Genomic DNA, 27,537 nt, shown 5'->3' on the forward strand with positions numbered 1-27,537 from the left:
ATACGGGCCCTCTCCCCTCCACCTTGAATACGGGCTGCACTTAGAGAGACTTGTTTCCTACCACGGAGTCCAGTAAGAAAAGGAAAGAATGTGTCTCCTTACTCTGTTCATAACCTTGGGGGGGGTATACATACACACACACACATACATATATATGGAAAAAGAAAAGGAGGGCAGAGTAACGTTACAAGGGAGAAACCTGGTAACCACAACCGGGGCCAGGAGATAAGGCCTGTCACCAGCGATGAGCCGTGCTGCTGGTCATTATGTGATGAAACAACTTCACCCCGGTGCTCTTCCTCCCCCAAATTCACAGCCCCGGTCTAATCATGAGAAAAACACCAGAAAAATTCCAGTAATGGGGCATCCTACAAAATACCTGGCCAGTTCTCCTAAAAATCATCAAGGTCATCAAAAATAAGAGAAGTCTGAGAAACTGTCACAGCCCAGGGGAACCTAAGGAGACATGACAGCTAAACACAATGTGGGATCCTAGAGCAGAAAAAGACAAGAAACACTGGAGATTAGTTAAATAAAGAATAATCTTTACTACATGCACCCCAACGTTCATAGCAGCACTATTCACAATAGCCAAGGCACAGAAGCAACCTAAATGTCCATCGACAGATGAATGGGTAAAGAAGATGCGGTACATATACACAATGGAACACTACTCAGCCATAGAAAAGAATGAAATAATGCCATTTGCAGCAACATGGATGGACCTAGAGATTATCATACTAAGTGAAGTAAGTCAGACAGAGAAAGACAAATACCATATGGTATCTCTTACATGTGGAATCTAAAATATGATACAAATGAACTTATTTGCAAAAAGACTCAGAGACATAGAAAACAAACTTCTGGTTATGAAAGGGGAAAACGGGTGGGGGAGAGATAAATTAGGAGTTTGGGATTAGCAGATACCAACTACTACATATAAAATACATAAACAGTTAAGGTCCTACTGTATAGCACAGGGAACTATATTCAAGACCCTGTAATAAACCATAATGGAAAAGAATATGAAAAAGAATATATATACACACACAATATATATATAACCGAATCACTTTGCACACCAGAAACTAACACAACATTGTAAATCAACCATACTTCAATTTTAAAAAAAGAATAATATTTATATTCACATAAAAGAATGTTATGTAGCTCTAAAAAGGGAGTGAAGAAACTATATGACATGTAAAAAATGTGAAAAGGTAAGTGAAAAAAAAAACAAGATGCACATAGAATGCTATCATTCTGTAAAAAAGAGAAACAATACATCCATATTTGCTTGTAAATATGGAAAGATCCAGAGAAATTAATGACAATAATTTAGTGGGGGAACTGGGCAGACAATGGACAGGAGTAGGAAGGAGATATTTTATACCTACATATACTCTTCGATCTTCAAATCCTATAAATGTATTACCCACGTGAAAACAACTGTAAATCAACTGCAACTTTTCATAAGAATATGTTATCACACACTGTTCCGACAATGCAATCCTCCTTCAGTTTAGAGCAATACAACTTACATTAGAAAATTTAATTTAACAGAAATAAAATTACCTCCTACCCTCAGCTGAATCTGCAATTTTGTAGCTGACCAAAAGCTGACATTTTTTTCTTCAACATCAATAAAGTACAAAAGCAGTTTGAATAAATTTCACCGGGACACACAGAGTGCTTATCATGCTCACGTTTATGACAACAAACCCCGGAGCTTCCTTCCTCTTATTCTTCTCCAGCCCCATCCCACACCATCTCTCTGCTCCAATTTTAAGCTCCAAAAGAGCCTTTCAATTGTAGCTAATAAATGCAGGTGTGATCAAATACAAAAGTACATTCACTGTGAAAGAAACAATGCATTCCAACATACCCTGCTATGATGAACGTGCTCCAAATCATTAAGATAATACTCCTCAACTGCATAGGGCTTTCCTTCTACTTCAAAAATATAAGCAGGGTTCACCTTGTTCTGAACAGGAACAGCAAAGTAATCTGCAAACTCTTTACAGTTGATGGTGGCTGACATCAGGACTACCTACAGAGTAAGAAAAACCATTAAAACAGACAAAATGATGATGATAATAATAACTGAAATGAAATACTTTTACAATTCTAGGCTTGTCTTCTGTTTTAATAATTTTCAAAACTTTAACTGAATACTTCAATTTGATCTCCAGTGTAATTCAAATTATTACAGTTTAAAGAATGCTCAGAGATGCCAACTTTTAAATTTCTCATCAATTGCTTTATCAAGTGAGAAACTACATTTCTCCAATTATGCTAAATTACAACCATTAACGTAAAAGGACACTTTGCATCAGAAAGCTAACTTAAGGGCTTCCCTGATGGTGCAGTGGTTAAGAATCCACCTGCCAATGCAGGGGACACAGGTTCGAGCCCTGGTCCGGAAGATCCCACATGCCGTGGAGCAACTAAACCCGTGCGCCACAACTACTGAGCCTGCGCTCTAGAGCCCGTGAGCCACAGCTACTGAGCCCACATGCCACAACTACTGAAGCCTGCGCACCTAGAGCCCGTGCTCCACAGCAAGAGAAGCCACTGCAATGAGAAGCCCATGCACCGCAACAAAGAGTAGCCCCCGCTCGCCACAACTAGAGAAAGCCCGCGTGCAGCAACGAAGACCCAACGCAGCCGAAAATAAAATAAATAAAATAATTTATTAAAAAAAAAAAAAGCTACAGCTAAAAAAAAAAAAAGAAAGCTAACTTAAGACAGAATAAGCTACTAGATGTTATGCTCCAGAAAAATGAGGGCGTAAAAAGCACCAAAGAGAGGGCTTCCCTGGTGGTGCAGTGATTAAGAATCTGCTTGCCAATGTAGGGGACACGGGTTCGAGCCCTGGTCCGGGAAGATCCCACATGCCGCAGAGCAACGAATCCCATGTGCCACAACAGAGCCTGCGCTCTGGAGCCTGCAAGCCACAACTACTGAGCCCACGAGCCACAACTACTGAGCCCACGTGCCACAACTACTGAAGCCCACATGCCTAGAGCCTGTGCTCCGCAACGAGAAGCCACTGCAATGAGAAGACGGCACACCGCAACAAAGAGTAACCCCTGCTCGCTGGAACTAGAAAAAGCCCACGCGCAGCAACGAAGACCCAACGCAGACAAAAATAAATAAATAAAATAAATTTATTAAAAATATAAAAAAGCTCTTTTAAAAAAAAGGCATGAAAGAGGAAGAAAAGGGGCCCATAAAACCTTGACTCTAAGCCGAGAAACTGGAGAAGCCCCAGGACGGCCGCTGTGCAGCAGCCCAGGGGAACCAGTCCAGACCAAGTGGGACAGCAGAGGCCCAGGGACTCACCACAGGTTTCAGTTTTGCCAAAAAGCAAATATGGGATGACATCCTTAAGAAACTCAGCCATGAATACCAGAGGCAGCATCCACAGCCCATCAGCTGTGCCCTGGAGAAGGTGGCAGCGTTACAAAGGGTCTGTGCCATCCACCAGTCTCCAAAATGCTAAGCAGGAGGTAAACACAGCTATCTGCTGACCACTGACTACCTACTACGTTTCTGAAGTGTAAATCTTAGCAGAAAAGTAAAAACTTTACACAGGTATTATTAATACACTTACTGGGTAAACAAAATGTCTGCATTTTCCCAGCTAATGTTAGATACAAGAGGTCAAAGTCCTGCTGACCAGAACTCACTGAGACAAGATGCTTGTGGTTAGAAGGCAGGCTCTGAGAAACCACTTGGGGTGTAAGAGTGGCCCCCAAGGGGCACACCCATTGCAGCAGATGTTCTCTAAACCACCTACCAAGGAACAGTGAGGCTAAGGAACTGCAAGGCTTTTGTTCTACTGAGGCAGCAGGCGACGAAAGGTCAAATCTGGACTGCTCAAAGCTACGAGGTTCCGTGCTGCCACCAACTTCCCTGTCGTGCGCCCTCCCCCAAGCAGCTCTCAGCCTCTCCTCCAGACAGACCATTCAACAGCCTGCCCAAGACACCTGCTTGTCCAGGGTGGCCTGGGCTGAGTCTGGTCAGCCAGCGGTGACAGCAGGGTCAGCAGGCTGGGGGATGGCACAAAGCCAGGGACCTCTAAAGGTTTGGGTGGGGAGCGGAGGGGGGGACTGGAAGGCCCATCTGCCTGTGCTCCTGCATCTAAGTCTCTGACAGCCACTCTCTTTCTAAAAAGTAAGAAAAAAGGAATTTTGGGGCTTCCCTCGTGGCGCAGTGGTTAAGAATCCGCCTGCCAATGCAGGGGACACAGGTTCGAGCCCTGGTCCGGGAAGATCCCACATGCCGTGAAGCAACTAAACCCATGTGCCACAACTACTGAGCCTGTGCTCTAGAGCCTGCAAGTCACAACTACTGAGCCCGTGAACCACAACTACTGAAGCCCATGCACCTAGAGCCCGTGCTCCACAACAAGAGAAGCCACTGCAATGAGAAGCCCGCGCACCACAACGAAGAATAGCCCCTGCTCACCACAACTAGAGAAAGCCCACGTGCAGCAACAAAGACCCAACGCAGGCAAAAATAAATAAATTTATTAAAAAAAAAAAAAGAAAGGTCCAGATTCTGGGGACTTCCTTGGCAGTCCAGTGGTTAAGACTCCACATTTCCTATGCAGGGGGCATGGGTTCAATCCCTGGTCAGGAAACTGAGATCCCACATGCCCCAAGGCACAGCCAAAAAACAAAAAAAAAGAAAGGTCCAGACTTGTTGAACAAACTTCAATGTCATCTTTAAGATTCAGAAAAAGGAATGAAATAGCCAAATTCTCTCATTCATTTTATAGTCATCTCAAGCAATAAGACAACTTATTGCAAATTTCAGGTTCCATTTAGTCAGCACCCACCAGGTGAGACTGTGAGCCTCCTCAGGGTGATGTCCCCACCTTGGGGCAGGGTGGGAACATCTCCCTGAACGGACAGAGAGACGAAACACTTGAAGACAAAATATGTTACGATTTAGAGGGCATCTGCTTTCCAGTAACAGCAAATCCTTCCACAGTTCCTTTATATAATGAATGACATGCACCCAATCACTGCTGCTTCTGAAAGACTCCTACTTAGCATGGCTGGGTTGACCTATGTCTAAACTGCATAATAATTATAAACCTTTTGCTATTTTGGCCTAGTTCACTTCTTTGTCCTTTTTGCTCAAACAGAATGTAAGCAATGTTTACCATTTTTGCCACGGACTTCCAGTTAGCTCCTAACTCAAGTCTCCTATAATAACAGTGCATATCACTATTCTCAAACTTCAATGTGACTCCGTGCTACTTTTAAAACAGAGATTACAGATATAGTCACATACCTTCAGATTATGGTACCTATTCAACCAAAAGCAGTGCTCTAATACCCAGCATTTCATTAGCGTCAACTATCATCAGATCATTTTCTGCAGCCTGGAGAATATTTCACAATTTAATGCAACATAATAACCAAAGAGTACTCCATAGTCTGATCATACGACAGCTCCCTTTAGCCAGCTTCCTAGCAAGATCTGGAGGACTACACAAGACAATGAACAACTAGTTTCTATTAAAATAAAGAGAAACAAAACTAAACAATAAATCTTAACCCTAAATGTTTCAGTTACTCACGAAATCAACTTTACCTTCACAAAACGTGAATTTGTTCTTAGAAGTTTGCGGACGACCAACAACAGGAAATCCATTTCTTCAGTTCGCTCGTGCACCTGCAAAATAGAAAGGGGGCACCCCCAACGTGGGAAGGCACATGTCACCGCTGAGTGACTGGAGGGCAAGGGTTCAACGGTGCGCCTAGGGGCCTGGGGACTAAGTCTCTGCGCTAAACGCCGTTCCTCAGGAAACTATCACTCCTGGTTAAGAGGAAGCAAAGAACGGTGGCCCACAAACCAGAGAGCACACGAGGGGCGTGTGCGTCACTGTCGCCCCCAGCGCCCGTGCTTCTCTGTAGGGCCCTACTGGCATCTGGACAGAGGAATGTTTACCGCTCTCAGCCCTGCCCACTGCGACAACACAAAGCATCCCACCACCGAGAAGCAGCAGACCAGCCTCCCTCTGCCACTCCCGGCCCACAGCACCCCTCTGCATGGGCATATTTACGCTACTACTTCAGCAAGGGAGTGCAGGGCGGTGGCTATGCCCCGGCAGCAGTGCCCCCTGCCTGGCAGGCTGGAGCTCACAGGGTGGGCTCCGGAAGAGCTGGCTCAGTCAGAACAGGTAGCGCAGGGCTGGGTGAAGAGCTGAGGGCAATCGGAAGCCCCGCAGTAGCACCCGGGGAAATGGGGCTGCGGGGTCCCCCGGGGGCCTGCTGCTCAGGCAGCGCCCTCCAGGCCGGGTCCCCGAGGGCCTGTCCCGAACCAGCCAACACCCAGGGCTAAGTCACGTGTGGCCGTTTCTCTACACTTAGTCGGGCTCCCCAAGGCACAAGGGGACAGCAGATTCTACTCTGGGACATTCCTCTGCCCAAGTGGAGAGATTAGCTGAGTCTGAAAGAGGGCCTCCCTTCTCCTCCAGGCGAAAGGCTCCATTGTTTGTTCTCTAGCCGGCTCCTTCCCGGCTGCACTTCCCACTGAAGCAGGTATGGACAAAAGTAGTACAGAGAAAAGAAAAAAACAGCAGCTGAAAAGTATTTAACCTTCTGGCCTAACGGCTGGAAACCCTAACAGATACCTTATTAATCTAACTCTCATTTCATTCTATCACCAAACCCCAGAGCACTTCCTCAATGCAAACATCCTGCCTCGCGTACTTAACAAAGAAAAATAAAGGCTGTGCTCAGGCCCCAAAGTGACCTCTCCTTAGCGCTGAGACTCCCCTGGCCTCCACACCACCACTACAGCCTCCAGAGCTCTGACTTCACACAACCCGGCTTCTCCCAGTTGCTGGAGGCCGGGCTGCCTCCCCCTCCGGCCCTGAGGACCCCACTCACCCCTATATCCCAGGATGCCCACAGTCCTCTCCCTGCCCCAGGCCCTTCTCCGTTGCCCATAATTACACATATCTCAGTAGATATGTGTCTCCCCAGCAGAGTGGCTAAGAGCGGAAACTACAACTCCGGCATCTTTATAACCTCAGCACCTAATGAGGCAGGTACTCAAAAAATGTTTACTAAACGAATGATTCACCTGAAGCTAGTTTATTCTTTTTCAAGAGCTAAGAACTTAAGGACATGATCATTCCATTTTCAACTGCCTGGCCACCTTCAACTTCGTAGATTTCTTTTGGAATTCAAATCATCCTGCACAATAGGAACAATATTCTTTGTAAAACTGAAACTTCAGGTCTATCCAACCCATTAATTCTTTAAGCAAATAGTTATTGGAACACCTACGAGGCGCTGGGGACACGGTGGTAGAGTAGGAAGCTGCTCGTGTCACCAAGTGGCGAGGCAGTCCCTGTAGGACAAGCTCCTGCACAGCGTAGCTGACCTGTGCTCAGCTACCATCACACAGCTTCAGGAAAGAATGCACCCAGTAACGCAGTGTGCACGGGCATGTCCACGCCACTCACGCGTGTGTGTGCAAAGATACCTCCTAACACAGTCAGAAAGTTGCTGGATCTACAGAAATGAATGGAGGCATGAGAAGTAGAGCTCTGGAGTGAACTACCCCGCAACACCATGCTATCTGGAGGCCTCAGTAAAAGGCTCAACAACAAACGGTAGCTACTGTGGACTGTGTAATACCACCTTTGGGCATACTGCCTAAGTTTGAATTTCATCACTACCTAAAGACACTCAAAACTGCCAAAAGTCATAAAGAAAAATTATGAACCATACTGCACATCACACTGTATTGCAAAGAATAACAACATATTTTCCACCTTTTACTCTCCCAAACAACAGTAATTTAAAACCAAGTAAAGGTACACAAGCTAGTAAATGCACCCATTCAGCTTTACCTGCAGTATCGATGGAAGAAATTTTCACATATTAAGGTATGGGGAAGTCATTCTGGCTTATACATGACATGCTTGGACTTTATGCTAATTAGAACAGCCTTGTTTTGTGGCCTGTCACACAGGCATCGTGCATCTGCTTTAACCATTAACGACGAGAATGCACTGAAACATAAAAATGGAGTAACTATGGTTCAGGCATCCAAAATGGAGCCGGGTGGCCCTTGTGGATGTGGTTTCAGACACGCTCCTCCATCACTTGGAAGCTGAACTTTCTGAACTGCATCAGACTCAAGGACACCTCCAGCCATTCTCAAAACAGTATCCGCCGGCAGCTGCCGACTGCAACCTTATTATGGTCTCAAGGTCTCCGCTTGTAACTATGCAACCATTCCAGACCCCAACGGATCCCTGCTTAACTAGCACCCTTATTTCTCTCCAGCTCCGATCCTAATTCTCAACAAACAACTTATATTTTTCAGTTTTTGCCTTTATAAGCCCCCCATTTTGTAGTCCAGCAGAACCCAATTCAAGTGCTTCTTTAATCTGTGTGTCCCAGGCTATAGTCCTCAGTTTGGCTCAAATAACACTCTTTTGTATTCCTATTATAGATTGTTTACTGATTATTTCCATTGGCAGTATGTTTTGGTATTATACTGATCACACAACATATCAAGAGAATGGAGAGACCTTTCCCTAAAGGGCTGCTCAGGGGGTTTCATTCCAGCCTCCATCAGGTACTCCAGCCCCACCTCACAGTCTCCCACAAATCCTATTTACTTGCTGATGTTTCTAACGCCACAAGAAATAAGTAAAGCTTCTCAAGGCATAATTACTGATGAGGTTTAAAACTCAAGAGTTTGGGGTAGAGGCATTTCCAAAGCTCCTGGGAAAACTGTTTGAACACAGCATCTCCCCACCTCAAAAAACTCTATAAACAAAATTGGGAATTCCCTGGTGGTCCAGCGGTTAGGACTCGGCATTCTCACTGCAGAGGGCGCAGGTTCAATCCCTGGTCAGGGAACTAAGATCCCACAAGCCGCGTGGCGCGGCCTAAACAGAACAGAATAGAATCAAATCAAAATCGATTAAATATTCCATCCTTACTGAGGAAAGTCGAGAAAGCTAAGACTGGCACAAAGACAGTGTTCACAATACTTTATTAGAGATTTTGTTAGAAAAATGAATAGATCAATATCATCTATTTACTTTATTCATTTTCTTAAAAGATATTATTATCCTTGTTTTACTAGATGGAAAGTATCTGTAAGGCACTAAAAATACCTACAGACAATTAAAGTTCTTAATTGTCTGATGTGGCTAACACTCTAAACCAGGGTCAGCAGCCTTTCCCTGTAAAAGGCCAGAGGGCAAATACTTCCAGCTTCACGGAACATACGGTCCTGTTCCAACTATTCATCTCTTCTGTAGAACACCAGCAATCATAAACAAAGAGCAAAACTGTGTGCCAATAAAACTTTACTTACAAAAACAGGGGCCAACTCTGGCCTGAGGGCTGTAGTCTGCCAACCCCTGCTCTAAACAAGGATTCACAGTCCTCAACCTCCCCACCTGCATTTTGGAAGTAAGAGCAAAGGATAAAAACAGAAAATCAACATTCTAAGTAGAATAAGCAGATACAGACCCAAATTACTTTTTGACACTTTACAAGTAACTTGCACTGTGTTCTCTTATCAAATAGGAATATGAACATAAGAGCAGAGCACTTACTTCATCGATGAAGACATGTGTGAATTCCATCAAACTCTTGGCACTAACTATTTTCTGAAGCAGCACTCCGGTTGTCATATAAATTAACTTGGTGTCTTCTGTCGCTATTTTCTCCAACCCTACCTAAAATTGGGGAAGGAAAAAAGAAAGGAGAAATTTTTCAGTTTAAATGGTTCACATTTAATTACCAAAAAATGCTATGCTCATTTCATAATGAAGGTAAGAAAGGGGAAAAAAAGTACTGTATATCACAAAAAATATAGGGTCTAAATTAAAACGGAAATTCTCAAGTTGATTTTTCTTCTTCTTCTTCTTCTTTGGTGATGGGTGGAGAGATTGGCCTATCTAGTCGTACTTCCCGTATCATTTTTATGTTAAAATGATTGTGTATGAAGACATCTTCAACATAAAGATATAATTGAAAGATAAAATTATATAAAAGCCATTCTCAAGTCTGAGCATTCTCACTTCTTTTCTATTCAACTGAGAAAGAAACTAAAGTTATCAATATTTTCAAGAACTTCAGAGATTCACTGTTTCTAAAATTATGCCATAATTCTGCTCTATAAGCAACCGATTTCATTTTCTTTTCCAGCAGAAAATAATCACACCTTATCATCAACTTATATAAAATTAAAAATTAACAAAGAGGGACTTCCCTGGCGGTCCAGTGGTTAAGACTCTGCGCTTGCAACACAGGGGGCATGGGTTCAATCCCTGGTCAAGGAACTAAGATCCCACATGCCATGTGGCATGGCCAAAAAGTAAATTAAAAAATAAAATTAACAGAGAGAGACGGCTCCCTCTCTCAGTCTCACCTGATAGCCCACCAAACCACCCAAAGTCCAGGCGCGCTCTTTACTGATCCACCTGGCGATGCTGCTGGCCCCGATCTTCCGTGGCTGGGTGACCACAATGTTGCAGTAGGTAGAGCGTTGGATGTAATGATCCAAGATATACTGCGGGAGCTGAGTACTTTTACCACTACCGGTGGCACCGTGTATAATTACCACAGAATTACTTTCTATCAAAGAAATGACCTAGAATTAAAACAAAAAACAAACCTTCAAAATTGCCACAAATTTAACAATGATGTAATAAAGTATTACCTATGAACCAAAAGCTTTATCTCAAGAAGACTTTCAGAATTTATTTTCTTTTCATCCTTAAAAGTTAAATTATTACCTAACCACCTAAACATCACAAACGAGAGAAAGAAGGTTACTAATGGCTGCTGAATTTGAAACCAATTTGAACACTGTGAACAATAACTAATGGCCACAGTAATTCAGGCCAAGTTCACTGATCCCTATGTCTCAATTTCTTCGTCTGTAAATATGAAAACACCAAAATGAATTTCTATAGCTCTTGCTAAGTCTAAATTTCTATTATTTTAAAATTTTGTAATGAACTTCCGTGTAATTCTACTGAGAAACATGAAAACACAGCTGTTATTACACTCAAGTGGCTTTAAATTCTCATTTGAAACTCTTCAGACACACTTTAAAACAATGAACTTCTAGTGCGCCACGTACAGACTGCATGGAGCGGCCCGAGAACGCCAGCCCGATCTCTCCCCACCGCTCCCCGCCTCCACCCTAGATATGTGTAAGCTCTTATCACTCTAGCAATTGCCATGGTCAGGGAATACAAATTAATTTGAATACTGGCCTCTTAAAAATTAATAAAAGTATATCTACTCTACAAAAGCTGCATGATTCGATCTAAAGCAAAATAAAAATTAAATTTAGAACATTTACAATTTATTCCTATCTATAACCACTTCTTCCGCTAGTATAGTTAAGGTTTCAATACGCTTACTTTTACCCATGTTTAATAACATGTAACTAATTAAAAGTGTAATCATCCTGCTGCTATATTGCCCAACATTGTTCTTAAAATTACATATCAATGACTGATCAATCACCAGGCAAACAAACGAGGCAGAGTGTAAAGGAAACCCAGTGGAATGCTAGAGAAGACTGTGCTGAGGGCATTATTTGCTTTCTAAAAAGTCTGGGCAGCCGGTATTGCGAGAAGCAGCTCTCCTGGGGCCCAGCAGGTGTTTACTCACACTTATTTCAGAGCAGGGACGGCTAGGTGAATAATTAAATATGAGGAGATGAGCTCAGGGGAAGGCTGAACAAGTGAAGCACCGCCAAAAGGAAGGCCATCCACACGCTTATTACACAAAACCACCTCCCCAGGGTGCCTGCCCAGCACCTCGTCACTTTCAGACCAGAAACCAAGTGCTGGGTCGCTGGCATTTAGTCAAACAACAAAATTACATTATGACAAAAATAATTTTACCTCTTCCTTACATCGATTTATAGGCAAATCAGGATATTTGTAAGTTGTCTCTGGGATGCACATCACACTGCTTGATTTAGCTAAAGGTGGCCTTGGACCTGGATTCAGACAAAACAAATACAATGCTATTTCTTATGTGAAAAAAGACAAGGTAAACAACCTAGTGTTTTATCTATATACACAGCAAGCTGTACACACACACAAATACATATTCTACAGGCTAACACTGTGAGCAGGGTAATTAGGAAATTTCCTTAGCACCCACTGCGAACAACTTATACAAGCTGAGCACCATCTTACCCTCCATCACAGCAATCAGTGTTGTAGGCTCAGCACTACCTTCTAAGATAAAAGATCTGCAGAGCACAGTACTCATCACTTGAAAATGGCACAAAAATGTTTAGCTTAAAGAACAAACTTTTATTTGGAATTTCACACCAATTTGTTAAGTGTTCATTCCTTGCTACTAAATCCATAGTAGACAACCAAACACCATAAGGACACCTTAGGGACAAGCACCCTGGAAGGGACAACGCTACTCTGACAAAGACACACCTTGGGGCGCTTCCCTGGTGGTACAGTGGTTGACAGTCCGCCTGCCAATGCAGGGGACACGGGTTCGATCCCTGGTCCGGGAAGATCCTACATGCCGTGGAGCAACTAAGCCCGTGTGTCACAACTACTGAGCCTGCGCTCTAGAGCCCGTGAGACACGACTACTGAGCCCACGTGCCACAACTACTGAAGCCCGCGTGCCTACAGCCCGTGCTCCACAATGAGAAAAGCCACCACAATGAGAAGCCCGTGCACTGCAATGAAGAGTAGCCCCTGCTCGCTGCAACTAAAGAAGGCCTGTTAAGCAGCAAATAAGACCCAACACAGCCAAAAATAAATAAATTAAATTAAATTAATTTATTATTTAAAAAAAAAGAAAGAAAGACACACCCTGGGGAGCTCTGCCCAGCTCCGCTATTGAACGTCCTCCTGTAAATACACGCACTATACTCCGGGGATGCCACAAATTCTTGATAAATCATCAAGATTCACAGGATACACACTTCTATTGGGAAATAAGTTTTACTTCCAAAGTAAATAAACTTTGAAAGCTTCCCTGTCCCCCCCAAACTCAGCACTGAGCTGGCTCCCTCCCCAGGTCTCCCCTCAACGCCCCCCTCCCTGTTCCTCCCAGCCCTTCGCTTCTCTGGCCCAACCTCTCCCTCTGTTCTGCCGTCACCCTTCCCACTTGACACACGTGTCCATGCTTTGTTTTTGCTCCCCTACATTTTCTCCTACACATACGCTTAGTTTCAAAATCGGTCTAACTATATAATGAAAATAGGGCTATTTTCCTATAGTTGAATCAAGATGTGCAGTACTTGTTCTGAATTTTAAGAACAGAGGAGCCAGTTCTGTTCTCTCGCAAAGCAAAAACAGCTTCTTTGTGGAAACAGAGTTCCTTCTAGGGCATCGCGGCACTGACTTCGGAGGAAAGTTCTCTAAGTCCTGCCCTCAACAGCTTTCTAACTTCTAGTCACCTCACTACTGACCGCCAAACTCCACAAAGTGTGCACTTCTGTCCACTCTCACATCTCACTCTCCTTCCGTTGCTCCGCTTAGCTTTTAAGAAACACAATCACTGACGCTGTCCTGTGTTCCCACTGGTATACTTGCGCTCAATCTCACCCCTTCCAGAAGCACTCTCAGCTAAAAAGCCCTTTAATTTAACCACACTACCTTCAAAACATGTAGCAAAACTCAATGTGTAAACAGTTCCTAACTTACAAATGGTTCCAAGATTTTATTAAATTATGTAGAATTCTAAATGATGGCTGGGTACCCAGGCCAGTCTACAAATGCAAGAACTGAGATGATATATGCATAAATAGGGAAAAAATAGAGACCTTCCCATTTTTGGTGTTGGTAGGCTTATCAATCAATAATAGGCCTTTTTAACACAAAGGGAAGGGATGAGACTCCATGCGGCCCAACGAACGAGGAGAGACAGAGGGAGGAGCTCCTGAGCTGCTACATCGCTGGGAGATGCAGTGACAGGGAGTGGGACACAGGGTGAGAGGGACAAGGCCTGCATGGGGAAGAGAGGTGACACAGACTCTTTAGAAAGACAGAAAGGTAGCAGCTGTATTTTTTGCTCAGAACCTGCAGCCGTGGCTCACGGTGCTGCTGAACGAGCCATCACTTTGACAACACTGATGTGACTTACATTCCTTGATTACATGCATTTTGAAGGTTGCTGCTTAAAGACAGAAATGCTACAAGAAAAAAATTGCATAAGTCCTAACTGTATTGTCTAAACCACAGCCCTCTCTCTATTTAACAAGAAACACAGGCTGACATTTTTAGGTCACTGGCTGCAGCCGACCTGAGCGCAAATCAAGTCCAGCCTCCACATCCACCGCCAGAGGGAAGACCACAAGCAAAAGACATGTTCACGGCTGTGCAGCTCTTTCACCTGTGCAGCAGCAACCAAATCAAAGGAGGGGGCCAGGAAAATATTACAGGTAAGTTCTCAGAGAAGACAGGTAACAACGCAAATCAACAAACCACATACAGCGAAGTGTAATCCAAAAGTGATATCAGAAATACCTCAACCTCAAATTTTATTTTCCTGTTATCTCTTTATCTGAGGTTATTAACATTAAAATATCTCACATGAACTGGAAAAAACTGGAAACCATGAAAATTGCTAGTTTCTCAAATACAAAAAATCTAACCAAAAAAATTCAGCAGTCAGGGTTCCAAACAGTATATAATGGATTTTAACTGGAGAACATAATAACGTTTCTTATCATAAAATCTAGACACTGTACACTACAGAAAATAAGTTTAATTACTACATTGCTGATTTAAGTATAAAATTAAATCTTCAAAATAATTACATATCACTTTTTCCAAGTATGGGTTGGTATTCCAAACACAAAATTAAACTTAATTTGAATATTTCCCTTTTCAGTTATTAAAAACTCCAGACAGGCCATTCTCTTAAACTCAAAAGAAAAGCTATCAAAGGGATGGAAACCACCACCAAAAATATCACCAAATTAAAAGGGAGGTAGCACTGTGGCCTTTAATCACAACTAAGGACACCATGCCAGGACAAATTCAAAACTGCTATATGAAAACAACAGAAACCCCGCAGGAGTCCACAGCCTGGAACCAAGGTCAAGCTGTTCAGAAATGCTATTAAATCTCAATTTTTAAAAAATGATTTACTTTAAACTATATACAATGATTCTAATGTAATTCACAGAAATTCACTGAATGTGCATTCTTGGATTTCTACTCAGAAATGATTTTTTAAAACAGTTATATAGATGAAATAACACCTGTATCACGCCAAAAGCAAAGGTATTTTTTAAATTATTATTATTTTTTAATTTATTATTTATTTATTTATTTTGGCTGTGTTGGGTCTTTGTTGCAGTACATGGGCTTCTCACTGTGGTGGCTTCTCTTGTTGCAGAGCACGGGCTCTAGACACACGGGCTTCAGTAGTTGTGGCATGCAGGCTCAGTAGTTGTGACTTGCGGGCTCCAGAGCGCAGGCTCAGTAGTTCGGCTCACGGGCTTAGTTGCTACATGGCATGTGGGATCTTCCCAGACCAGGGCTCGAATCCATGTCCCCTGCTGGCAGGTTGATTCTTAACCACTGCACCACCAGGGAAGTCCCAGCAAAGGTATTTTGAATCAAAGTATTTTAAACTGGATATAACAAAATTTTCACGTTGAAACCTTGGGGCTGGACTGGAATTAGAGGTACCAGTGCATCCTCACAGTTTTAATGTAAACAGACAGAATAGGGATAGAAATAGCTGTGTACACACACACACACACACACACACACACACACACACACACACACACACACGAGAACCTCATCTCCTTCCCATAGGCACTGCCGCACTTCAAAGCGTGGAGCAGCACCTCCTGCTTCCTGCGGCCCCTCTCCTCCCTCACATCCCCATCCATGCATCACCTGGTCCTGTCCGGCCATCCCACGACCAGCTCCCCACTCCATGCCATCACCCCAGTCATCAGTCACCATCCAGTCTCACCTGGACTTCTCCTCATGTCCATGCTGGTCCCCACCAGTCCAGTCTCTCCAATATGATCAGAGTGGTCTTCTCAAAACACTGATCTCATCCCTTGACGTTCCCCCACCCACACACACTCATGCCAAGGTAAACCTAGAACTTTCAACAGCTTCCCCTTGCTCTGAGTATTAAGACTAAAATTCTTGGGCTTCCCTGGTGGCGCAGTGGTTGAGAGTCCGCCTGCCAATGCGGGAGACACGGGTTCGTGCCCCGGTCCGGGAAGATCCCACATGCCGTGGAGCGGCTGGGCCCGTGAGCCATGGCCGCTGAGCCGCGTCCGGAGCCTGTGCTACGCAGCGGGAGAGGCCACAGCAGTGAGAGGCCCGCGTACCGCAAAAACAAAAAAACAAACAAACAAAAAAGCCTAAAATTCTTAGTCATGGCCCCAGGCCCTATCGCCAGTTGTGCCTCTATCTCACCAGCGTCATCCAACACAACCTCACTCGTCTTCTACTGCTCCTGTGACACGTGATCCCAACCTTAGTAGCTTAAAACGACACACATTTACAGTATTCTCTTGCAGCTCTGAACGTCAGAGGTCCAAAAGCAGTCTGGGCTAAGGTCCAGAGGCCTGCACAGCTGGTTCCTTCTGGAGGCTCTGTGGGGAAGAACCCATTCCCCACCTCTTCAGCTTCAAGAAGCCGCCTGCACTCCCTAGCTCACCGCCCCCTCCTTGTATCACTCCGGCTTCTGTCCTTACATCTACGACTGACTCTGCTTACAGCCCTGCGATTACACCAGACCCACCCCCAGTCCCTCCACCTCAAGCTCCTCAACTTAATCTGTAAAGTTCCTTTTACCATGTGATGTAGCACAGTCACCACATGTTCTGAAGAGGAGGGTGAGGATCTCTGTGGAGGGCTATTATTCAGTCTCCAACTGACCCTGCCCACCCACACCCCAGGCTTTCTCCTATTACAGGCCCTCTGTATACATTTTCCCCTCCCCCGAGCCCCAAACTGTCTAGGTAACTTCTATAACTTATTAATTCTTCAGCTCCAAGCTCAATTGTTACTTTCCTGATACCCCAGCTAAAGGCAGAAACCCTTGTCCTAAGTCCCCAGAGAGTTTATCTTTCAGAGGATTTACCTCCAAAAGCATTTATTTGTGTAACTACACGATTAAATGATAATCTCTGTAAGAGGAGGGACCAGGTCTTTTTAACTTATATTCTCATTGCTTCACACCGTCCCTGGCACACACCTTGATAAACATTGGTCGTTGAGTCAATCCTCCAAGTGCAGTCAAAGCTATATGACAGCCTAGTGAAAAGCTCCAAATATATTGAGATGCCATGGACAGAGAAAGCAAATAGCAGTTTCAAATATGAATCCAAATCAAAAGTTATAAGAGCAGACACTTGCACTTGCAGGCACTCATTTGTCATCTAGCCATCTCCACACAGCGGCAATCCCTATGGCAGGCTCCAGGACCCACAGTGGTGTGCTCGGGGTTTGTATATGTGAGTGCAACAAGAAGGATCACATCACCAAGAGTCTTCTGAAAACTAACACACTTCCCCAAAAGGAAATATTAAATGACAGATGTCTTTCCACAGTAACACACAGCTATTTCAGGCTTCTATCAAAGTCCACACACTCCCCTACACCGATAAAAATCACCAGGCCTCTGTTCACTGACATTTAAGAGACTTCTAAGGCTTCCCATAAATAAGCAACAGTGCAATAAATGTTCTTACATGTACTACGCTGTACTTTTCTTAGAATAAGTAAATATTGAATCAAAGGACACACTATCTCTTTGAACTATCACTTCTGGTAATAATGTACTGGGTTGTTCACACAAATATTCCTCCTGAGGACAACTAAAGATGCTAGACAAAATATACAAACATCATGTTTAAAAAACCGAAAGCTTGGCAAGAGAGAGAGGAAACACCAGGCCAAAGTCTATAATAAGGCAAAGACACAGAGAGGAAGACAAAGAACTCAAAGCTGCTTCTGCCTTAGGTGAAAGATGAACAATGAGAAATTAGTCTGCATATAGTAGAGTGACCAAAAAAATGAAAAATACAAAACTGCATGAGAGAGTGGAGCATAGATAATGGCTCAGAATTTTCCAGAATTGATGAAAGATACCAATATTTTATATTGTCAAGAAACCCAAATAAAGACCAAGAAGAATAAGGATTAGTATACTTTTATGTATGGACTATATTTCATAATTTTCAAAAAGGCTGGAAAATATTACTCTAACCCCAACTTCTGTCCCTAAGTCCGAGCATAAGTACACAGAGTAGAAAGAAAGGAGGCAGAACTTCCTGACTGAATTGGTAGGAAGCTTGTGACGGATAACCTTTTATAAAGCAAAAAAATCAAAAACTTACTTCTGTCATATGAATACGGTCTAATGCTAATAAGACAATCAGCTCACTAAAAGAAAGTGCATACTCACAGAAAGTAACTAGCTTAACCTAAAGTCTGAACAGTTGTATCCTTGTATCTCCTCCTTGGGAGGAGGAGAGGTTAAGAAGGACCTTTACCTTTTATTGTATACATTTATGTACTATTTAAAATTTTGTTTTAATATGATTATTATTTTTAAAACTATAATAATTTTAATAACAATAAAATAATTTTATAATAATATAATATATTATTGTATTGTTATTATTAAAATTATAATAACAATTTTAAGTAATTCTAATTAATAGTAAGGTCAGGGACCGTTATTAGTCTTCCAAAGGACAGACTATTTAGACACTGTACTTAAGAGAGGAAAACATGAGCAGCTCACAACATATCATCACACACTCACAATTTATAATCTGTCATATACTCCTCCCCCCAAAATCCTGAATTAACAAGCAATACGGATTCTTTATTGATCAAAATACACTTCTTAAACACTTTTAAGAAGTTAATGTTTTAGGGTTTCCCTGGTGGCGCAGTGGTTGAGAGTCTGCCTGCTGATGCAGGGGACGCGGGTTCGTGCCCCGGTCCGGGAAGATCCCACATGCCCCGGAGCGGCTGGGCCCGTGAGCCATGGCCGCTGAGCCTGCGCGTCCGGAGCCTGTGCTCCGCAACGGGAGAGGCCACAGCAGTGAGAGGCCCGCGTACCGCAAAAAAAAAAAAGAAGTTAATGTTTTAACATGTGAACAACTCACATACCATATTTTATGATATTTAAAGATACTCGTTTACCTGGCCCACTGGCTGAATGATCACTGCCATACGTATCAAACTCTTGTGCTTCAAGTTTTCTGTATTTGTTAATATACTCCGTCTCTGAGCTCTTCTGGCTCAGTGGCCTGCAAAGAATATCAGAAGTTAGTACACTGTTCACAGAAAGCCAAGGAATTCCCACATGCTAGGAGAATGCTTGAATAGTTACTTTTACATTAAGTCCTATAAAAAAACTGCAAATCGTCAATAAACAAACGAAAATACACTCAAATTCACAGTCAGTCACCAAATAGATGCAAATTAAAACAATGAGAAACCTTTTCCACCCTTTGAATTGGCAAGAAGTACAACTATGCTTAGGTTACGAGGAGAGGGAGGCAGATGGGTACAAGTGGTTACTCTGCAGAGCACTGTGACCTGTCCTATTAACCTCAGAACACATCTCCTGCCAGCTGACACTTCTCTCCTCAGTATCTTCCCCAAGGGCAGTATTCACAGCACCTGTAGACAAGGAAGCACATGCAAAGACATGTATGGGAGCTGTAGGGGTTCAGAATAAGCCTCCCCAAAATGTGTCACTTTTGCATGAGGATTATTTTGAACTAAAGGCAGTCAAGACGCTACAGGTTCAGGAGAGCACAGAAGCAAAACATCCTCTGACATAAATCGTAGCAATGCGTTTTCTTAGGTCAGTCTCCCAAGGCAGTAGAAATAAAAGCAAAAATAAACAAAGGGACCTAATCAAACTTACAACCTTTTGCACAGCAAAGGAAACCATAAAAAAAAAAAAGACAACCTACAGAATGGGAGAAAATATTTGCAAATGATGCGACAGACAAGGGCTTAATTTCCAAACTATACAAATGGGTCACACAGCTCAGTATCAAAAAAAAACAACCCAATCAAAAAATGGGCAGAAGACCTGAGTAGACATTTCTCCACAGAAGATATCCAGGTGGCCAAGAGGCACATGAAAAGATGCTCAACATTGCTAATTATTAGAGAAATGCAAATCAAAAGTGCAATGAGGTATCACCTCACACTAGTCAGAATGGCCATCATCGAAAAATCTACAAATAATAAAATGCTGGAGAGGGTGTGGAGAAGAGAACCTTCCTACACTGTTGGTGGAAACATAAAGTGGCTGTTTTCCAAAACGCAGCCACTATGGAGAACAGTATGGAGGTTCTTTAAAAAACTAAAAATAGAGCTACCATATGGTCCAGCAGGAAAGGGGACTCCAAATACTCAAAACGGGGGCAGTGCACACCTTACATTTTTCTTTTCTCCATTCTCTCACAAGCCAGGTGCGGCCGGAGCATCAAACTCTGAGGGAGGGAAACTCCCTCTATAAGAGGGTGGGGCCAACTCTCACTGCCTTTTTTCTTTCTCTGCCCTCCCACTGCTTGGCCTGGGAGACAGACATCACTGCAGGAAGTGCCTGGCAGAGCAGGGCAACAAAGCCCCTGTCTTCTGGCCAGAGGACCAGAAAAGGGAGGCCCTGGGCTGGGAAAGCACCAGGGAGATTGCAGACACCTGAGAACCTTTAGGAACTGCTGGGTGCACCCCTGGGCTGGCAGGCGTGCCCTGACCCCAAACAGCCCATCACAGACTTTGAGAACTGAGCTACAGGACGGCCACTAGATGGCACAGTGCAAGACAGATCCAGACAGCCCTGCAAAGGCTCTGAAAACCAGAGGGACCACTGCCCAAAGGAAGCTGGCTGGAACTTGCAGCCTGAACACAGCTGGTCAGCTGCAATCCCCACAGGATTTAAGCAAGACCCAGAGTCCCATAATATAACATAATATTCAAAATACCCAGGATACGCCACACGGTTACTGGGCGTACTAGGAATCAGGAAAATCTCCTGGGTGGAACAATGACTACTTACTTTGAATAATGATTATCCAATTTGGGGACCCCTACACCTCAAACCAATCTCAAATCAATTTCAAACCAACTCAACACCCAGGAGTACTTATTTTTTTAAGCCTAAAAAGCTGACCTTCTTCTGTATGTTATAACTTTGAAGTAAAGAAGGGCTTAAACAAGAACACAAAAAAGGAAAAGTCAAAAAAGGAAAATAACAAACTAAACTAAACTATAATGTAAAACTTATGAACAACGTCTATAAAGGTTACAGAGCAAGAACAGTGGTCTCTCTCGAGTGAACATTTGCAGCACAGAACGCAGACGCACACTAAGAATTCTCTTAAGTCAATAAGATGTGGACAACCCAATAGAATAGGATTTTTAACATGAAAAAGTACATCTTAGTGTGTTTCAATCAGAGTATTTTAAAGAGGGAATTAATATTGGGAAAAGGAATTTAACATCACAGTTTCTCAAATATTAACTGCATCTTAATAGCCAAAAAGAACCAACCAATAATTCAGAACTCTGAATTCAGTAGCAAAGGAATTAAAAACAGAAAGATATCAGTCCTCTCACAATGAAAAATCTTCCTTTAATTGCAATCAAATGCTGCTGAGAACTGTATAAGGCCCCCTGACCATAAATATATACAAGTTGTATATAAACAACCTGGCTCCTTAGCCTGCCCTTCGAGATTCCAAAATTTTGTCTTTTTAGACTTAAGTACTTCCTTACACATCTTAAACTTCTACACACACACACACACACACACACACACACACACACACACACAATGAATGATACGATCCTATCTCACTTCAAGTCATAAAACTTTTTGCTGTTCAGCTAAGAAGATGAAGCCTAGAAAACCATGACAAAGACCAAAAAGAAATTAACCTAACTGCGTCATAGTTTAAGCTTTATGTCTTCCACACAAAATAGCCTAATGAGGTTGCAATCCATTAGAAATAATTCATTTATTCAACTTACTAAAATGTGTGACGAATAAAATCCAACATTAATCTGGTTATACTCCCAACAAACAGGAAGGATTAATGCAAAGGTACTTCCTTACCTTGATCTACAAATATTTCTGTTCTCTATCTACATGGTAGTAGGGGAACTACTGTAATCAGAGAATGCCATTTGGGCATAACAATCTCCGGAGACAGGACAGAAAAAATAAAATGTATAATAATGCAAGTAGCACACACTAAGTACTAGGAAAATTGGCTTACCCGAGGAAGATCAAAGGAAAACGCACTGAATGTGAGCCGAGGTGTAAGGAAAGCTCCGTGAAGGCCAGACTCAATCTCAATAGCCAGCTAGGCGCTAACAGGCCAAGCTGAGGAGGGAGCTGGCCGCATGAAGCGCGTTGTGTGGCTTCCTCGCTGGTCTTTAAACCTCTGCTCAAAGGACAGCCCCTACCCAGAAAGGCCTTCCCTGACCTCCACAGTGAACTGAGGAGACCTCGAGTGTATCATGACCACTGCACTAGGTGATTTGGGTCCTCGGGTTCATCTTTCCACTAGAACACGGGCTCCATGAGGACAGAGAATAGGTCTGTCTGGTCCACTGCTGCATCCCCAGTCCCTAACCTGCATCTAGGACATGGCACAGTCAAAACTATCTGCTGAGCTAATGAGAGCTGCAAATAAGTGGAGGACAGACAGAACCTAGTTGTAAAGGACTATTAGTTTAACAGTAAAGAGAAATAAAACCGGAATTCAAAGGAACAGGGCGTGGGGGCCAAGGGAAAAACGTTTTTCCCTCAGACAGAAGAAAAAATTAGTTGGTATCGAAACTGAGCCCTGAAAAAGAGTTACAGTATAGGGACTTCCCTGGGGGAACAGTAGTTTAAAATCTGCCTGCCAGTGCAGGGGACACGGGTTCGATCCTTGGTCCGGAAAGATCTCACATGCGGCGGAGCAACTAAGCCCGTGCGCCACAACTACTGAGCCCGTGTGCCACAACTACTGAGCCTGCGCTCTAGAGCTTGCGAGCCACAACTACTGAGCCCGTGCACCACAACTACTGAGCCTGCGCACCACAACTACTGAGCCCACGCACCACAACTACGGAGCCCGCACGCCACAACTGCTGAAGCCCACGCGCCCTAGAGCCTGCGTGCCGCAACTACTGAAGCCTGCAAGCCTAGAGGCCATGCTCCACAACAAGAGAATCCACCGCAATGAGAAGCCCGCGCACCACAATGAAGAGTAGCCCCCGCTCACCGCGACTAGAGAAATCTCTCGCGCAGCAACGAAGACCCAACACAGGCAAAAATAAATAAGAGAATTACAGTGTAGGTACATGGAAAAGAAAAACGAGCGACTCAGAAGAGAGTCAGTGTGACCAAAGCTGAAATGCCAGAGGGAGCACGGCCTGTGTGGGGCAGTCAGGCTTGGCTGACACGACAGACAGACTCAGGTAGAGCAAGAGAGCAAGCCGGAGAAGAAGGGACAGGCAAGACTAAAGAGGGCCTGGAACAGAAAGTCGGTTTATGCTCCACATCCAATACATTTTTGATATTTTTGTCACCATTTCAGAGGCAAAAAATTTAAAAATTAAAGCAATGACAACGAGTCTATTCAAAGGGAGAAGCAGCCTGACTCATCATAACTATAGTAGAAAATCAGATAGGACAGTTCTGTCATGATAAACTTTACTCCCTTCCCTTTCACAGTACTATACACAATGCAATATGAAAACCTTCTAGTTACAGATAATGAATCCTGACATCTGGGTTTTTCTAACATATAAGTAACAGGAGCTGGAGGATGACCACACACATCACTCTTTATCATGCATGACATGCAGGTCTGATGTAAACGAGGTCTATTCTTCATAGTTCATTTGAAGGAGAAAGCAACAGAAGGAACAAATATTATAAAAGGAAAAGCCACTACACAGTCATTTAACACAGAACTACAGAGTAACGAACCTGTCCATGCTTAAACCAAAGACACAAACCTCTCTGGAATAGAAAACTAGCACAATAAAGACCAATTACACATCAGTACTCGCCCAAACTGTGAGTATAAGTTTCACTTTCAGCTACAAAAGAAAACACGAAAATGATTTTCTATAATGAACTATAAGATTTTGTTGTGAACTTGATATGTTGTCATGTCTCTATTTTTTTCTGACCTTAATCTATTATTGTCTTATCACCATGTTTTTAGAGATTATAAAGTATATTTTAAAGTTATCTACTTATGTGTATATAATGTCCTCGAGCATTACAACTTGTTTAAATATACAAATTTAAATACTATTTAGAAAAACAAAATGTGTACAGAATATAACATTTACTAAATATTTCACACGACTGATATCAGCATTCTTTGCCTACTTTGCTCAATTGTAACGAGGTTTCTCAGAATGTATATTGTGCAAATAGTCAAGTCTGATCTATTTTTCCTGCTTTCATTAGAGGGGACAGTGACCTGGCTTCTAAACCGCCTGAAAGTTAAGCTGAGGAATAAAAGCAACACGGTTATTTTTAGAGCTCTACAGGCATAAAAATACAGCACTGAACTGTGGCCCGCAGCTACGCACAGCAAAGCACCACATCGCGCGACAGTCTTCACTCGAGCTGGCAGCGCATCTGTGGTGCTTCAGACGACCTTTCTCCGTTTCTTTATCAAAGATGTGTCTAAATGCATTTAGGACCAGAATCTGTAGCTGCCGGCATCTCTTTCAAATACACTGAGCTACATTCAAAAGGCAAACCATTATATAATTTGTAAAGATTAAATAGTAAGTTATTTTTGTCATTTCTTCTAGCTTACTTACAAGGTGAATTAATGAGCATTCTCTCCAAATGAAGACATCACAACCTCATTCCTAACACAGAAGGTTAGTTATTTCAAATACAGTTTCGGTGGGTAAAGGAGGAGAATCATTCTTTCAACAGGGGACACATCCAGGAGAAGGAGATATGCCTGAGTGAAGCACACCTTCATCACCAATTCAAGTAAACTCCTCAGCAACATCACCACATCGGATCCATCAACTTCACAGGTAATCTTTAAACCTTTTCTGTACAAAACATAAGTCAAAAGTATGTTTGCAGATAGCACTTTCCTATATGTTCATATTTTAAAGCCTCCTAAGAACTTTTAATAGCAAGTGTTAGTGGTATTTTCAGAAAATTGTTCAGTCTGTAGATTATCTGACTGCATTTCATTTCTCCTTAGCTACATAAAAGTATTTTCAAAGCCTGGTTTTTGGCACTGACCTAGTTAGAAATTAAGACTTTAATCCATTCTAATCTTATTTTGACCTGTATATCTAACCAGTGAAAAATTCATGCACTTTTCTGGCAAAGTTACTGTAAAGAAACAAATATTTGCTCATCAGAACCATAATATTTTATGCAAATAAACAAGTGAGAATATTTCCATAGGCTAAAAATGCCACTTTTTGGCTGGATGAAATGGCCAAAACACAATTCCTACAAATCCACACGCTACCCTGACTCAGAAGTAGTGACAAAGACTCTGCTTCGGGAATTAAAATGGCATCTAAAGGAACGAGAGAGATTAATACAAGAGATCGAAAGTGAGCAAAAAGTGAAAAGAACAGGTGTGGATTACAATTGGCTGAGAAACTATCAGAATCCCCACGCAACCATCCCAGCTACTGAACAAAGACAACTTGAAGTTCTTTGCTCACAGGTTCAACCTTGTCAAACTGGAGCTATTCTCAGCAGGTAAAAATACTACGTTCCCTTCTTGTGATATTTGCTGTCAAGTTTAAGCTCCTCACATCTTTAGATTGGAAATCGTATTATATCATATAAATTTTTTAATCATGTGTATCAACTACCCAGCAACCAAAATCCCTAAGGATGGGCCGGACACACACACACACACACACAAAAAAAACCACTGTTGGTATTTCACTGGCTAGGAAATGTTTTAAAGTCTCTTTTGAAATTTCTTTACTAGAAGTATAATTTTAAAGCAATGTGCAGTTTACTCAAAAGGTGGGTAACTACTATATGGTCACATTATCTAAGCTGAATTTTGGAGACAAAGGGATACGACAAAAGAGATTTTCTGAATTGAATACTGATAACTGCTTTGCCTCTAGATTTCGAGAAGTTCTGGCAGAAAACGATGTACTGCCATGGGAAATTGTCTACATCTTCAAGCAAGTTCTGAAGGACTTCCTAAGTAGTACTGACAAAGGCAGTCAGCAAGAAGGCGTGGAAGAGCCACAGAGCGCAGCCTGTCCTGTTCGCTCCATGATCCCAGGAGAAAGCTCCAAGAGTCCAGACAAGGATGAAATACCCACTATTTCAAGTTACGTAGACAAAAACACAAAGAACAGGTTCCCAACATTCTCACATACGATATGGAACCTACCATATTATTACCCATCAAGTTAAATTACTTGTAAACAGAGGAGTTTTTGACAGTCTTAGTATCGGAACCCTTAATATTAAGAAAAAAGAGAAAGTGATGTGACTTAATGCTACTCTTTGTCGCAAGATCAGAAGTTAAAATTCCTGTCGATGTAGCCTATGTTTTAAATAGTGTTCCTTTTTTAACCACTCTAAAAATGCAATGTTTTCATTGAACAGTATGCTTTTAACTAAAATGTTTCCTAAATATTTTCAAAAAATGTTTGAAGTATTTTCTTATACCTCAAACACATCCCAACAGGAACTAAGGCATTTTATTTTGAAATATGAAATATGAAATTTGTATGAAAGTACCAAGTATGAAATTCGATAAATTAACTTTGACATTAACCTTGCTTTTATTCTAAAAAGAACTATGTATAGAATAAAATAAACGATTGATGTGAATCTTATCTTTACAATATAACAATGAATCAGTCATTCTCTGCGGGGGAGGGGGAAGACGGCAGTGAGGGAAAAAATAATGTGCAGTTTGAAAACAAAGCAGTGCTTCATCCCAACACTGAGATTCGTTTTAATCTCAACCAGCATTAAGGAAAAGTATTTAAAAAAACAGCTCTATATTACATGAGCAAAAAAGAAATGGACTAGTTTAACAACATTAGTAACAGCTACTCAAAGAAAAACAGTCAATGCCAATCTATAATCTAAACCAATATTATGTTCATTTAAAATAGTAAAATATTTAACATAAAATTCAACCTCTCAGAATTTCATTAAAGTAGGGAACGATTCATTAGTCAGATTTATTTCTATGATTAAGTGCTAGAATCTATACCATTCTTAAAAGTAAATCCAAGGAACCTAATGTCCATAACTTCATATTTGGAGATTTATTCGAGTGAGTTTTTTTCCATTAAAAAGAAAATAAAGGGGCTTCCCTGGTGGCGCAGTGGTTGAGAGTCCACCTGCCGATGCAGGGGACACGGGTTCGTGTCCTGGTCCGGGAGGATCCCACATGCCGCGGAGCGGCTGGGCCCGTGAGCCATGGCCGCTGAGCCTGCGCGTCCGGAGCCTGTGCTCCGCTGCAGGAGAGGCCACAACAGTGA

General features: G+C 42.5%; 2 protein-coding genes across 2 annotated transcripts in view; one reads left to right on the plus strand and one right to left on the minus strand.

Annotated features, from left to right (window-relative positions):
* Positions 1-27,537, minus strand: part of TDRD9 (tudor domain containing 9) — a 114,385-nt gene that overhangs the window by 78,391 nt on the left and 8,457 nt on the right. Inside the window, exons 2-7 of the mRNA XM_033850552.2 lie at positions 19,195-19,301; positions 11,921-12,018; positions 10,429-10,650; positions 9,611-9,733; positions 5,611-5,691; positions 1,886-2,050 (exon numbers count right to left, since the gene is read on the minus strand). Coding sequence (XP_033706443.1) covers positions 1,886-2,050; positions 5,611-5,691; positions 9,611-9,733; positions 10,429-10,650; positions 11,921-12,018; positions 19,195-19,301 — 796 coding nt within the window. The remainder of the gene's footprint in view (positions 1-1,885; positions 2,051-5,610; positions 5,692-9,610; positions 9,734-10,428; positions 10,651-11,920; positions 12,019-19,194; positions 19,302-27,537) is intronic.
* Positions 25,473-26,881, plus strand: RD3L (RD3 like). The gene is made up of 2 exons (XM_004315747.3): positions 25,473-25,771; positions 26,155-26,881. Exons 1-2 carry the CDS (start codon positions 25,473-25,475, stop codon positions 26,450-26,452), a joined length of 597 nt encoding a protein of 198 aa, XP_004315795.1. The 3' UTR covers positions 26,453-26,881.

Source organism: Tursiops truncatus, chromosome 2 (assembly GCF_011762595.2).
Source record: "Tursiops truncatus isolate mTurTru1 chromosome 2, mTurTru1.mat.Y, whole genome shotgun sequence".
Classification (NCBI taxonomy): Eukaryota; Metazoa; Chordata; class Mammalia; order Artiodactyla; family Delphinidae; genus Tursiops; species Tursiops truncatus.

What these genes read in the sequence shown, in the direction of transcription:
- RD3L (XM_004315747.3), top strand. Translation starts at nt 25,473, where the DNA reads ATGCCACTTTTTGGCTGGATGAAATGGCCAAAACACAATTCCTACAAA. An exon ending in ACTGGAGCTATTCTCAGCAG is followed by an intron (nt 25,772 to 26,154) that starts GTAAAAATACTA and finishes CTTTGCCTCTAG; the next exon opens with ATTTCGAGAAGTTCTGGCAG.